The sequence below is a fragment of the Chelon labrosus genome (genome assembly GCF_963514085.1).
Source record: "Chelon labrosus genome assembly, chromosome: 14".
NCBI classification, from domain to species: domain Eukaryota; kingdom Metazoa; phylum Chordata; class Actinopteri; order Mugiliformes; family Mugilidae; genus Chelon; species Chelon labrosus.
The window spans coordinates 8629681-8642360 of record NC_140347.1 but is presented as its reverse complement, the minus strand read 5'-3'; the positions used below and the strand labels follow the sequence as shown (position 1 = coordinate 8642360).

Here is a 12680-nt window from a genome sequence, read left to right as displayed (position 1 = left end):
TTATCTGTTGTGCACTGACACCAACGACGATTAAAAACTGTGCTTCGCTCCCTCCTCCGTTCGTGCTGCCTAGCCTTTAGTCACAGGCTAATATCTGGAGTAGGCGGCCGTGGTTATTTTTTTATTATTTATTTTTTATTTTTTTGTGGTATTCGTACACCGTTAAAACTCATTCCTAACGTGTGTGTGTGTGATAAAAACCACCACAGCATCACTTGTCTAAGTATTGTAAGCGCTGCCTTATTGACGTCGGAGATTTTTTTTAAATTATTTTATTTTATTTAAAAAAAAAAAAAAACAAGGCTTCATGTTAAGTCACCACTTTTTATTTTATTTTATTTTTTTTTTTCATGTGACGGTAATGTTTTCTCTGGAGAATTTGAAAGAGAGATTAAATTAAAAAAAAATAATAATTAAAATTTTTTGAAAATTTTAAAAGAAAAAAAGACCAAGGTTCCACTTTCTCCCTTGTACAAATTAATATAAATAAATATATATAAATATATATTATACATTTTACTCATTTTTGTCCAGTTTTGTATATTACACTCATGTAAAGTTTGTTTTTAAAAAAAGAAAAGAGGCATCGGAGCAGCTATTACAAGATAATATGAGTGACAATGTTCATCCGGGAGAATTTTATGCATGTTATATTTTTCTTGTTTCCTCTCTCTGTCTCTTTTACCACCCCTCCTCCCCTCTCTCTTCCCCCCATCTCTCTCTCTCTCCTCCCCCTTTTTTCCTGTTCAGGTGTGTTAACGTGAATATAAAGAAATCTACCTTTTCTTTGGGAATGTTGTAGACAATCAGTCTCAGGCCGGGTCCAGTCCCTGCAGGGAGTGAGAGCCCTGTAGGCTAACAGACAAACAAAACTCTCTTCTTCTTCTTCTTCTGTTTTGTTTTTGTTTTATTGTTTTTGTTTGACATTTTAAAAACAACTTTTTGTTTGTATCTACTGGAAGTTGAATTTTTCGGAGGTTTGTTCATTCATATGTTCGTGGCTGCTCAAGTTTACACACACACACACACACACACACACACATACATACATGTACACACATAATACACACTTCTCGACTACACTCAGAAACACAAACACCTCGTGCATTTGATCCCTCTGCTTTTTTTTTTTTTTTTTCCAAGGTGAGGATGCCAACCTTGAGGAAATGATGCTTTGACTAACAAATCTATAACATCTATGAATGTGGGAATGCAACACATTGCAATAAAAGCACCATTTGAAATGCAGCATGTCGTCCCAGCATCTTTTTAATTTGTGTCGTCAAGTTTGCAGACGATGGTCTTGTTTATTTTAGAGCCAGCACTTTGTGAATCATAGACTGTATTTAAAGATGGACAGTGAAACAGCTCCTCAAAAGGGAAACCAAAGCAAGTAGAGCTCCCCCTGGTGGCTGCCTGCAGTATAGGTCATAAGCCCCGCCCCCTCCATGTTAGTGGGTGGGACTTTAGGTAGTTAATATAGCGCTGATAAATGTTCAAGTGTCATTTTTTTGGATAAGTTTAATTTTAGTTGGTTATTTGACGCTATAGAAACAGGATGTGACATAATGACGACCACCAGTTGCCACGCCAACTGCTCCGTAAAGTGTCGCTTGAAACCATGAGAGTTGTAAAAGAAATTTTTTAAAAAATTAAATAAGTAAAGTTTATAATCCAACATTTCTTTGTAACTGGTGGAGGTGGAGCAGAGCGTAGTATTAATTAAACAAAAACGGGAGTGAGTCTGGAGGAAATGTGGGCGGGGCATCGATATTGCTTGGCTCCAGACTCTGGCTCCAAACTCGCAAGATGGCGCCGCCCGTATCCCCGAGGAAAATGGGGACAGTTTGGCCAGTGCAAGGAAGTGGTGATGTGTTGTCCATATTTATATACAGTCTATGCTCTGGAGAACTGCCAGGCTAATCAGATCGTTTGGGCAGGGCTTTACACGGTAATGGACAGGAAAGTAACGACGAGGTAGTCATACTCGTCATCTGAGCAGTGTGGAGTTGAATTAGTTTGGAACAAAATTATTCTGATTGGTTGTGGGACTATCCAATGGTGTGCAGAGGTATTGGTTGGAAAATGCCCTATGATGAAATCTAAGTTCCCGTTAGAACCTTGTGTTAACATCTGTCATCTCCACGTGTCTCCAATCAGCACTTCAGATCTAGTAATCTCACTTTCCGGCTGACATCATATACAGCTGAACCACAAATTTTGTCTGTGTCATGACTTAGGGAGATGATGCATATTTTGGAACAAGCTGTAAAGTCTCTCTCAATGAAAGCGCAGACTTTTATTCTGATAGGAATTGACTCTGGCTTCATCAGGCTGCAGTAAATATCCTACATTTTACAGTTTTAACAATTACAGTGGTGTGAAAAAGTGTTTGCCCCCTTCCCGACTCATCCAAGAGGTCGCAAAAGACCCCACAACGAAATCCAAAGAACTGCAGACCTCACTCGTCTCAGTTTAGGTCAGTGTCCATGACTCCACCGTAAGAAAGAGACGGGGCAAAAATGGCCTGCTGAGCTAAAACATAAAGGCTGGTCTCAGTTTTGACAGACGACATCTTGATGATCCCCAAGACTTTTGGGAAAATACTCTGTGGACTGACGAGAGGTGTGTGTCCCATTACATCTGGCGTAAAAGTAACACCGCATTTCGGAAAAAGAAAATCAACCAACAGTAAAATGTGGTGGTAGTGTGATGGTCTGGGGCTGTTTGCTGAAGACTTGCTGTGATAAATCAAACTTGGGATCTGCAGCAGGACAGTGATCCACAGCACACCATCAAGTCCACCTCTGTGTGGCTGAAGGAAAAACAAAATGAAGACTTTGGAGTGGTCGAGTCAAAGTCCTGACCTGAATCCTACTGAGATGCTGTGGCATGACCTTAAAAAGGTGGTTCATGCTCGAAAAGCCTCCAGTGTGGCTGAATTACACCAATTCTGCAAAGATGAGCGGGCTAAAACTCCTCCACAGCGCAATTGTTGCTGCTAAAGGTTGCCCAACCAGTTATTAGGTTTAGGGGACGATCACTTTTTCCACACAGGGCCATGTAGGTTTGGATTTTGTTTGTCCCCTTAATAATAAAAACCTTCATTTAAAAACTGCATTTTGTGTTAACTTGTGTTTTCTTTGACTATTGTTTAAATTTGTTTGATGATCTGAAACATGTAAACGTCATTTTATGAACATTAATCACATTATTCCTGTAGGTTTACAAAATGGATGCAGCTAGCTAGCTCAGAACTGAAGTTTTTTTTAGGAAAAATGGGTTAAGCGCAATTGAGTATTTGGTATAAAATAAATAATATCACGAAATAAAACTTAGTTTGCATGAACAAAACCAAGAAGAACATGTTTACGTGGTTATTAGGAGTGTGGTTGGATTATTCCCTCTCTCCGCCCCCTCTTCTCCGGTTGATTGAACTCACCTGCATCCCATCTCCTCATCAAGCCTCCATAAAAGACCTCCTCTGGCTTCCCCAGCTCTTTCCGTTCTGTTCAGTGGTGCTTTTGACATTTGTTTAGACTCTTTCTGGTTCTTGCCAGCTTCTTTTTAGACCCTTGTCTTTTATTTGTCCACAGTTTCCCAACTACAGTACTTCACTGTTTTCCAACTCTTGTTGTTTTTTGTGTCAGTGTCTGCATCCCATACTCTGTCTCTACACCCAGGTAGTATCAGATAAAATGTCTCAATGGGACGCTATATTGATCTGTAATCAACAACACAAATGTTTGACATGGGATTTGAAATATAGTGCATTTAATTCTGTAGGATTATCATACACGAGGTCAGTTTGACTCGTTTACTGAACAATAACGTTAAAAGGAAACGAATAATTGACATGTCTAGATACAACAGCCCTTAACAACAATAAAACTGGCAATGAAACTGGGTGGACGGTCCCGGTTTACGACAACAAACAGTTTAATGTTTGTGGAGGCAAGTTGGTCTGGTGTCTCTCTGTTGGGAACCGATTATGCTCCTGCAAGGCCAATCAAGTCGTTTGGGCGGGGCTTAATGTGGCGATGGACAGAACGGTAACGGCGATGTAGTCATACACGTCATATGAGCGCCGTGGAGTTGGGGTTTTTTTGTGTCAGTGTCTGCATTTAGGTCAATTTTTTTTTGCCAAAAGTGAAGCCAAATTAAGTAGAGCTTACCCTGGTGGCTGGCTGTAGTATAGGTCATAAGCTCCACCTTCAAGGATGGTTTACGTCACTGTCGGTAGTTAATATATTACTGATGCAGGTCCAAGGGTCATCTTTTTGGATAAGTTTCGTTTTAGTTAGTTATTTGACGCTATAGAAACAGGATGTAACACTGGCGACCTATCACAGCTCTGCTTGGCTCCACTCTCGCAAATCCTGGCTCCAAATTCACTGACCGTATCCCCGGGAAAATGGCGTCAGTTTCGCCAATGCAAGGAAATGGGGACACGTTGTCCATATTTATATACAGTCGATGCTCTACACCCATCATAGGTAGTATCAGACAAAATGTCTCTATGGGACACTAGCTTGTTGAACACGTTTATCTGTAATCAACAACACAGATGTTTGACGGCATATTTGAAATATAGTACATTTGATTCTGTGGGGTTATCATACATGAGGTCAGTTTGACTCGTTTACTGTACAATAACGTTAAAAGGAAATGGAAAAAACAATACTGTTGGTTTGATAATTGACATATCCAGATACAACGACAATAAAAGAGGCAATAAAACGGGGTGGACTGGACGGTTTACAGTGTAAACAGTGACAAACAGCAACAAACAGCTCGTTTGCTTAGAAACGTTCTCAAGTCCAAGTTTTCCCTGCACGTGATGAACTGCAATGACCCAAAAAAATTCACATAAATATAAATGGAATAACAGAGTTGGGTAAAAGGTCAGTACAGGTGGACGCTCGTTTATGATCTCCATCGTGCTCATTTTACATTTAATTTGAACATTCGGTATCCAGCAGCTTAGCGGCCAGATTTGGAAGCGAAACCAAAACTCTACAAATGTGTCTGGTACACGGTATTGTCATCGGTTGTTTTGTCGGTTGCATCGTCGGTTGCTTTGTGGGCCTTGTAGCTCGCTTCTTCCACGGGCTTGGTGGGATTCTTGTGTTCGTGGTACTCCACGATGGGGTACGTGATGACGGTGAGCACCAGGACGCCCAGCAGGATGTATAGTTTGTACTCCAGGCACAGGAAGGTGCTGTAGGCGAAGGCGATGACAAAACCCAGAGACTCCCACATCCGGTAGTTGGCGAAGGCCGCCTCCTTGGCCCGAGGGAAGAGGACCCCGTAGAGAGCTGCAGCGCACAGATAAACCCATATTTATTAACATCATGTGTGATCAATAAATCATTACTAACAAGAAAGAGCTGCAAGACACAAACTACAAATGCTTAAGGGTTGTAAAATAATGATGGTTCATCTTCTGGGGAGTATAAATGTGTATGTTTTAAGGGCGGATTTAATATTTCTTGTCTAAGGCATTTATAAACCAGAGTGTTGCTCGAGTAAATATCACCAGATAGTAAAAACAAACAAAGATTTATCCTCAGGGGAGTATGAATATTGGCAGATTTAATGGAAATCCAAACATTTCCAGAGCTTTCAACAACCTCTCAGGTATTTATTTTTTTAGCTAAGTTAGCTGGATGATGTTGATCGGTCAGTCCAGTGACAAAATAAAGGATGAATATCATGTGTTCATGGTCCCTAGAAGATGAGCCCTAACGTCTTTTGTGATTTTCGTGCTTTTTTTTTTTCTTCCTAACATCACCATTATTTGGTTCATGTTCCCCTTGGGATGTATTGTGATAACTTATATGCTAGTATTAGAAGGTAACGCCTCACAAAGCTAGCACAGCCAAAATCCTATCAAAAGTAATCCACTGAGGACCATGCATATCCATAAATGTCATTCAAATGACAAAATGAAAGATAAACATTGTATGTCTGTGGTCCCTAGAGGATGCACCTCAACATCTTTTGTGATTCCCCTGCTTTTTTTTCTTCTAGCATCACCATTATTTTGTTCATGTTCCCCTTGGGATGTACCATAATAACTTCTTGTTTTGACTGTGTTGGAATATTGTAAGGTAAAGCCTCAAAAGCCTGACAAAGCTAGCACAGCCAAGATCTTATCAAAATTAATCCACTGAGGACCATGCATATCCATAAATGTCATTCAAACGACAAAATGAAAGATAAAGATCATATGTTCGCGGTTCCTAGAGGATGCACCTCAACATCATTTGTGATTCCCCTGCTTTTTTCTTTTAACATCACCGTCATTTGGTTCAGAAATTTCTGTGACACTTATTTGATTGACTCCAATGAAATTTGGTGCACACATTCATGTTCCCCTCGGGATGAACCGTTTATATTGAATGAATTGACTGCTTAATTTTCCCCGAAGTTTCTTTGTGCTAAAATTGAAGATAAAGCCGTAAAAGCTCCTACCTAAAGCAATCCGCTAAGGACCAAGAATATCCATAAATTCCACTCTAATCTTGTCAATCGTTGTCTAGATACACCGTTGTGTTTTACAGAAACATCCATTTATTTCTCCATGTATATTGTCAAACTACTAGTACAGTGGTGGTATTTTGTACACCAGAGGGCAGGTGGGATTTTCTCACCATTGGTCTGAGTTTGCCAGATGGCGTCGGCCATGCCCCACAGAGCGGGAAATACGAAGAAGACGGGCAGCTCGTCGGGATGAGGCCTCCAGAACAACAGAGCAATGATGCAGCATAAGTTGGCCAGTGCAGCTGAAAAAAAAAATGAACAAAAACATTTATTTTAGATCCCCAAAAGAGCCTTTAATTTTTTATTTTAAAAAGCAACAAGAGATTTTATTTTTTACCCAGGAAGAAGAGTGCTGCTCTCCCAGTGTACCTAGCAAGCCTGCCAAACAGGAAGGAACAAACGGAATTGGAGGCTCCGAAACACATCATCACAAAGCCGATGTAATGGATCCCCAACGCACAAGTCACGTAGTTCTGCAAAAAGAACAAAAAACAACACACGTTTTAGGCGTCACATCTCACTTACTTGTACTTTGTTGGACACAGACTCTTCATAAATGCCAGTGTTGTTTTGTTTCTGTGTTTTCAGCTTGTTCGTGGTTTTCTCTGCCCCCTAGTGTTCAAATCTAAAACTAGTGCAGCTTTAAATTATCTTCTGTTTAAATAGCTGAACATTGTATCCTCATATTAAGCTGGTTCTGTTTGATGCTAGCACAGTTAGCATAAATCAGTCATTCTTTTATTGCTGATGTCCAGAATTACTTTTTTTGGGGAATTGTATATTTATTTACATATCTAAATACATAGATAATGTAATAATCCTCTTAGCAAGTCAAAAGGCATACATTTGGGGCAGGTGCAGCAAACATATGGCCCATGGGCCAAAACGGGCCACCAGAGGGTCCAGTCAGCCCGTGGGATGAAATTGCAAAAATTTGCCAAAACAACATAGATTAAATAAAATTGGAACCTATTGCTCATTTGTCCAACAAGGATCGCACTGTTTTAGTAAGAGTTGCGTAAAGCTGAGACCCAGAACTAAAAGGTAGATTCAGAAAACATTATTTGTCCCCCATTGGGGGTCTTGTAGTTTAAGGACTTGCACTTGTTTTTCTAGATTACATTAAATGTAAACACAAAACAAAGGGAAAAATCTGGAGCTGGCGTCATTTCTAGGTTCTTATGCTACTGGTCTTTTTAAAATTCTTGTTTTCGTACAGTTTCTTGTATTATATATGTGCTGATGCGTCACCTTGGTGTACTCCCCAGCCAGGAAGCTCTGCTCAAAGCCACTGTACATGGTGAGCGGGATGAGCGTGACCAGCCTCCAGTCCTTCAGAAGCCTGAACGTGGCCAGGAAGGTGTGGCAGAACGGCTCCCGGCTACCACGAAACTGGCTGGCCTGCTCCCGGTCGATGTTGTCCAGAAACACGGCCACAATGAGCATGGCCAGCACGCCCACACCTGCCCGAAGAAATACGGTGTGAGGGTTTTCTCCTGGCTTCTTTGTCTTTATGCTAAGCTAGGCTAGGCTTTACCAACTAAACTGAATGTGCAGGAAAAAGTAAACTCTACCGATGTAGCATCCAACCAGCGTCCACACTAGTTTCTGTGCAGGCCTGGTGGTGGTGCTGGTGGCATTGATGAAAAGGCCACAGTCAGCTGCTCCACAGGTAAGCAGCTGTGCCTCTGTGATGTTAGCTGTCAGAGAAAAAAGTAAAATAAAAATGAAATATACATGATGCAGCCAAATTTGCACAAGTGTTAGTATTAGTGTTTTATATCTCAACCCGGTATGCTCGGCTATAAGTTTTGTTCTAAGAAAATTGAACAAAATTTCACATAAATCAGTATTTAAGCTGTGCTTTTTATCTTCTTGAAGATATTGGTTGTTTATATACCAATCAGCCACAACATTACAACCAATGACAGGAGAAGTAAATAACATTGACCATCATGTGACAATTCAGTGTTCTGCTGGGAAACTTCTGGGCCTGGCATTCATTGGTGTGGATGTTACTTAGACATGTAGCACCCACCTAGACCAGACCAGGCACCCCCACCCCATAGCAATGACACTGCTTGATGGCAGCAGCCATCCCCAGCAGGATGCAGCCACAAAAACGCTTTAGGAACAACTAAAAAACAAAAAAAAGGAGGACAGACAAGGTGTCGACCTGGCCTCCAAATTCACTGTATCCCAAACTGATCAAGTATCTGTGGGATGATCCACAGAGGCCCCTCCCCTTAAAGATTTAAGATGCTGAATAGCAAACAAGTTGTGTCCAGGAACCAGGAACCAGGAAGGTAGTAAATCTGTCGATTTTCCGAGAGAAGCAACAATTGCCATCACATAATTAACTGATAAGCCAGAGACCATCAACACCATAAAATAATATAACGCATACTTGGCACACGTCCATTCTTAATAACTTGAACCCATAAAACATCCAGTATTCTGCAGACATGACGAAACAAAAACAGAGGAACATAACTTTTGAGAGTCAATGACAGTTGGACCTGCTCATCTTAAAATAACATGGAGTTGCCAGTAAATGCTCAGTGAACCCGGATATGGACCTCTAAATATATTGTGATGTAATAATTGAATGGGTGCAATACTAGTATGATAAGAGGGTATTGGGTGGAATAACAGCGTTATTACAAGGCCACGTTTTTGAGTCTGATAAAAGTTCTACACACACCAACTTCAAAAACTACCGGCAACAATGGCCGACTGTGATGTCAACACAAGTTGCCTGTGTCTGGAACAAAAAGTTGACGACCAACGTTTGCATATGCACATGCAAGAAATGTCTAAAAAGCCGTAGACCTGGGTCAAAAATGGAGGAAAAGTTGCGGGACACACCAGAGAAACCAGGGTTACAATCGTTCACCAGTTCCCCAAACATAGCTTGGTGTGTCATGAACGTGCAACGTTTCTCAGCCACTAATTCGTACAGAGCAGCAACAGAGGCGCTCGCCTGCCATCAGGAGCCGTTTCAGGTTCAGTGTCTTGCCCTGGGGCGGCACAGTGGAATGGTGGTTAGCACTGATGCCTCACAGCAAGAAGGTTCTGGGTTCTAATCCATCATGGCCGACTGGGGCGTTTCTGTGTGGAGTCTGTATGGGTTCTCTCCGGGTACTCCGTCCCACCGTCCAAAGACATGCGAGAGACTGGCGACCTGTCCGGGGCGACAGCTGGGATAGGCTCCAGCCCCCCTGCGACCCTCCAGAGGACAAGTGGTTACAGGAATGTAAGGTAACCCTAACCCATGTGGAGGGACCAGGGATTGAACCACCTGAGCCTTGGCCACATTTACTGAAGGGAAGGAAGTTCCACTGCAAATATGCTACTGAATGTATCAGAAGAAAAGATTCGTTCTTTAATTTTAGACCAGCACCACAGGTTGTGTATAGTTTTAGTCTGACTTCACAAATGCCAAAATTAAACTGTGTACATATCTGAGCAAGAGCAGTTAGGTTTCCAATTGAACACTGTGTCAGCAACGTCCAACTGTGATTGGTTGGACCCAGTGTTGCAGGTGACGCAGGTGTTGCGGTAGAGAATTTTCCAGGAAGTGTTCACCTGAGAATGACTGATGCAAATGAACTTTGGTTGAGTGAGAAATATGCTTCAGCTGCAGCAGAGGGTTTTTGTGGAAGCGTATTTTTTGTCCAACCATGACTCGTCTGCATTGCAGCACATGCAGCCAGTTGTTAAATCTCCAAATGGCTAATTGAGGTGGTCAGTTTCCTTTACCTATCGCGGTGTCCTGTCCGAAAATGAGCGACGACATGAGGTTCCCCCACACGGCCGACGACTGGAAGATGAAGAAGAAGATGCCGAAGTAGTGGTTGATCACATCGGAGCCCTTCTTGCCCTCCTTGGCCGCCTGCACATTCCCGGAGATGGTCAGGTAGGTGCACTTAGCCGACCACAGGGGAGAGCCCCCCAGGCCTAGGATCACCGAGGTGGGAATGAGGGTGTACCTGCATGAGACACATCAAACGTCTTTGATTGGATGGTTTGATTTTATTGGATGCCATCGGTTTGGAGAAGGAAGATTCAACCAAAGACATTCCCTGACTATCGGCGTGTCTTGGTGGGGGAGATCTGGGTCTAAGGTGATTTCAATATGGGCGCCAATTGACCAGATTGTTCTCATAGACTCTTGTAGAGTTGTTTTTAGGTTTCTAGGGCTTGCATTTACATATCCTATACAGATGTTTACGTTGTCTAAGCAGAAGTGGATCGGTTACCATCCAGGGTAGAGGTTCCCAAAGGAGTAGGACACGTAGCAGGCCATGCCAGCGACGATGGTCCATTTACAGCCCAGGTTCTTGATCATGATGGGAGGCAGGAACATGGAGGAGACGATGATGGAGGCGTAGATGACGCTCAGGGACACCACGCCCATCCCCTGCTCTGCGTTCAGGCTGCTCTGCGCAAGAGAGGAATGGCAGGACTCTGCTAATTAATCTTACTTTTAAAGATAATTAGAATTGTTTAAGCAAACTGCACCAATTTGAAACCACTGAAATGTTTAGTTAGTTGATTTTTATCGGATAAAAACTGTCAACCAAGAAAAGATCTGTAAAAGTAGTTTATTTTAACATAGCTCTACATATCTGAGAATATGAGATGAATGACTGAATTCAGACAGAAACAGGTAAGTTAGATACCACGATAGCCTATCGTGGTATCTAAACGGGATGATTCTTCCTCGACTCTTCTTCAAGTATTTTTTATTTCCAAAGTCTGAATATAGTTGTATTTACTACATCTGTTTGTCAATATATAAAAGAAATACTGATCTATCTTCTGATTTAGTTGAATTCTGTCGACTTTAATCTCTTGAATAAATAAAAATTGGATCTTAACGAAGAGAAAAACTGCATTTTTTGTAGAGATTTGGTTGCTTTTGATAAAAAGAACAGTGTTTTTGACAGTTTTTTTGACTTTTTTCATTTTTAAAACTTTTACCTATAAAAGGTTTCCAAATAAGGACATCATTGTTTTCTTTAAATTCCTCTAATTCCAGATATTTAATAGTGTTATTCATTGAGTTTTAATGTGTTACATTTGTGCATAATAAACTGCACCAGCACACAACAACATAACACCAAATAATACCATATATACAGGAAGTACTGTATATGATCTCTCTCAGGACCACTCTCTTTAAATTTATTTTTCATCAACCAATCATCACTTTCATCAACCCCCGTGTTTCGTTTAATGCATGAATACAACTCTTCCACTCACCTGCAAGCTCTGCAGACCTCCATAGGCCGTGAACAGAGACAGGAACCCGATGGAGACCACCAACACGTTCTTGAAGTTGCGGCTGATCATGGTTGCCCTAAAGTCTACGGATCCTCAAACTTTAAAATTAAAAATAATTGAGAGTTACCGGTCACTTCACTTCAGCTGAACAGCTCCAGAGTCAACAGACAAGCCAGAGTTTCTGACAGCTGGAAATGATTGTGTCTGATAAATGTACTGGAAACAGCTGAGAACAAAGTTCAGTCCTTGCAAGCACACCCACCTGCTAGCCTCGGTATTTCACAGCTCATTCCTTATCAATGTAGTTTGCTCATATATATTTCCGCCCTCCTCCGAATCATTAAAAAAACATGTTTTCCTTCTTTTTTTTAACTTGGCCCTGGTTCGCGTTTACAGTCTTATTTTTCTCTTCATGCGTACGCTGCAGTTATCGTCCATACATACAGGAGCAGTGGCACGGAGCAAAGGTTGACTGCTTGTCATTTCTGATAGCTTCCTTTCTTTCTTTTTTACACTTTTACAACATGATATACGGCTGCTGTTTAAATGTATGACAGAAGCGCATGGACTAGAGTCTGAGCTGTTAAAGGAGTGAAACATACTCCAGGATGATGCATGAGGTCTTGAGATAACTTCACATTAAAGCATGAAGGAATCTGGTCTTGTTTATATATTCGGTGCAACTTTCAGTAAAGACTCAGAGATTTGCATTGACTCACTTTGTGACTAATGTTTTGAAGTGAAAGATTAGTTTTACATCATAGATTACAAAATAGGTGTTAGATAATGAATTTAGGTTAGGACAAGGCTAATTACATCAATTAAAACTGTTTCCTATCAGCAGC

The 12680-nt window shown here is 41.3% G+C and overlaps 1 protein-coding gene across 1 annotated transcript; it reads right to left on the bottom strand.

The window, feature by feature from the left end:
• Nucleotides 1-4540: 4540 nt before the first annotated feature.
• On the bottom strand, nt 4541-12431 carry unc93a (unc-93 homolog A). Its single transcript, XM_084560026.1, has 8 exons — nt 11815-12431; nt 10809-10990; nt 10309-10538; nt 8121-8246; nt 7798-8009; nt 6884-7019; nt 6657-6788; nt 4541-5318 (listed from the first exon to the last, which is right to left on the bottom strand). The coding sequence occupies exons 1-8, from the start codon at nt 11902-11904 to the stop codon at nt 5017-5019; spliced, it is 1410 nt and encodes a 469-aa protein (XP_084416152.1). The 5' UTR covers nt 11905-12431; the 3' UTR covers nt 4541-5016.
• Between the last annotated feature and the right edge of the window lie 249 nt (nt 12432-12680).

What these genes read in the sequence shown, in the direction of transcription:
- unc93a (XM_084560026.1), bottom strand. Translation starts at nt 11,904, where the DNA reads ATGATCAGCCGCAACTTCAAGAACGTGTTGGTGGTCTCCATCGGGTTC. An exon ending in TGGCTGGGGAGTACACCAAG is followed by an intron (nt 7,020 to 7,797) that starts GTGACGCATCAG and finishes TTCTTTTTGCAG; the next exon opens with AACTACGTGACTTGTGCGTT. An exon ending in CTGGCAAACTCAGACCAATG is followed by an intron (nt 5,319 to 6,656) that starts GTGAGAAAATCC and finishes TGTGCGCTGCAG; the next exon opens with CTCTCTACGGGGTCCTCTTC.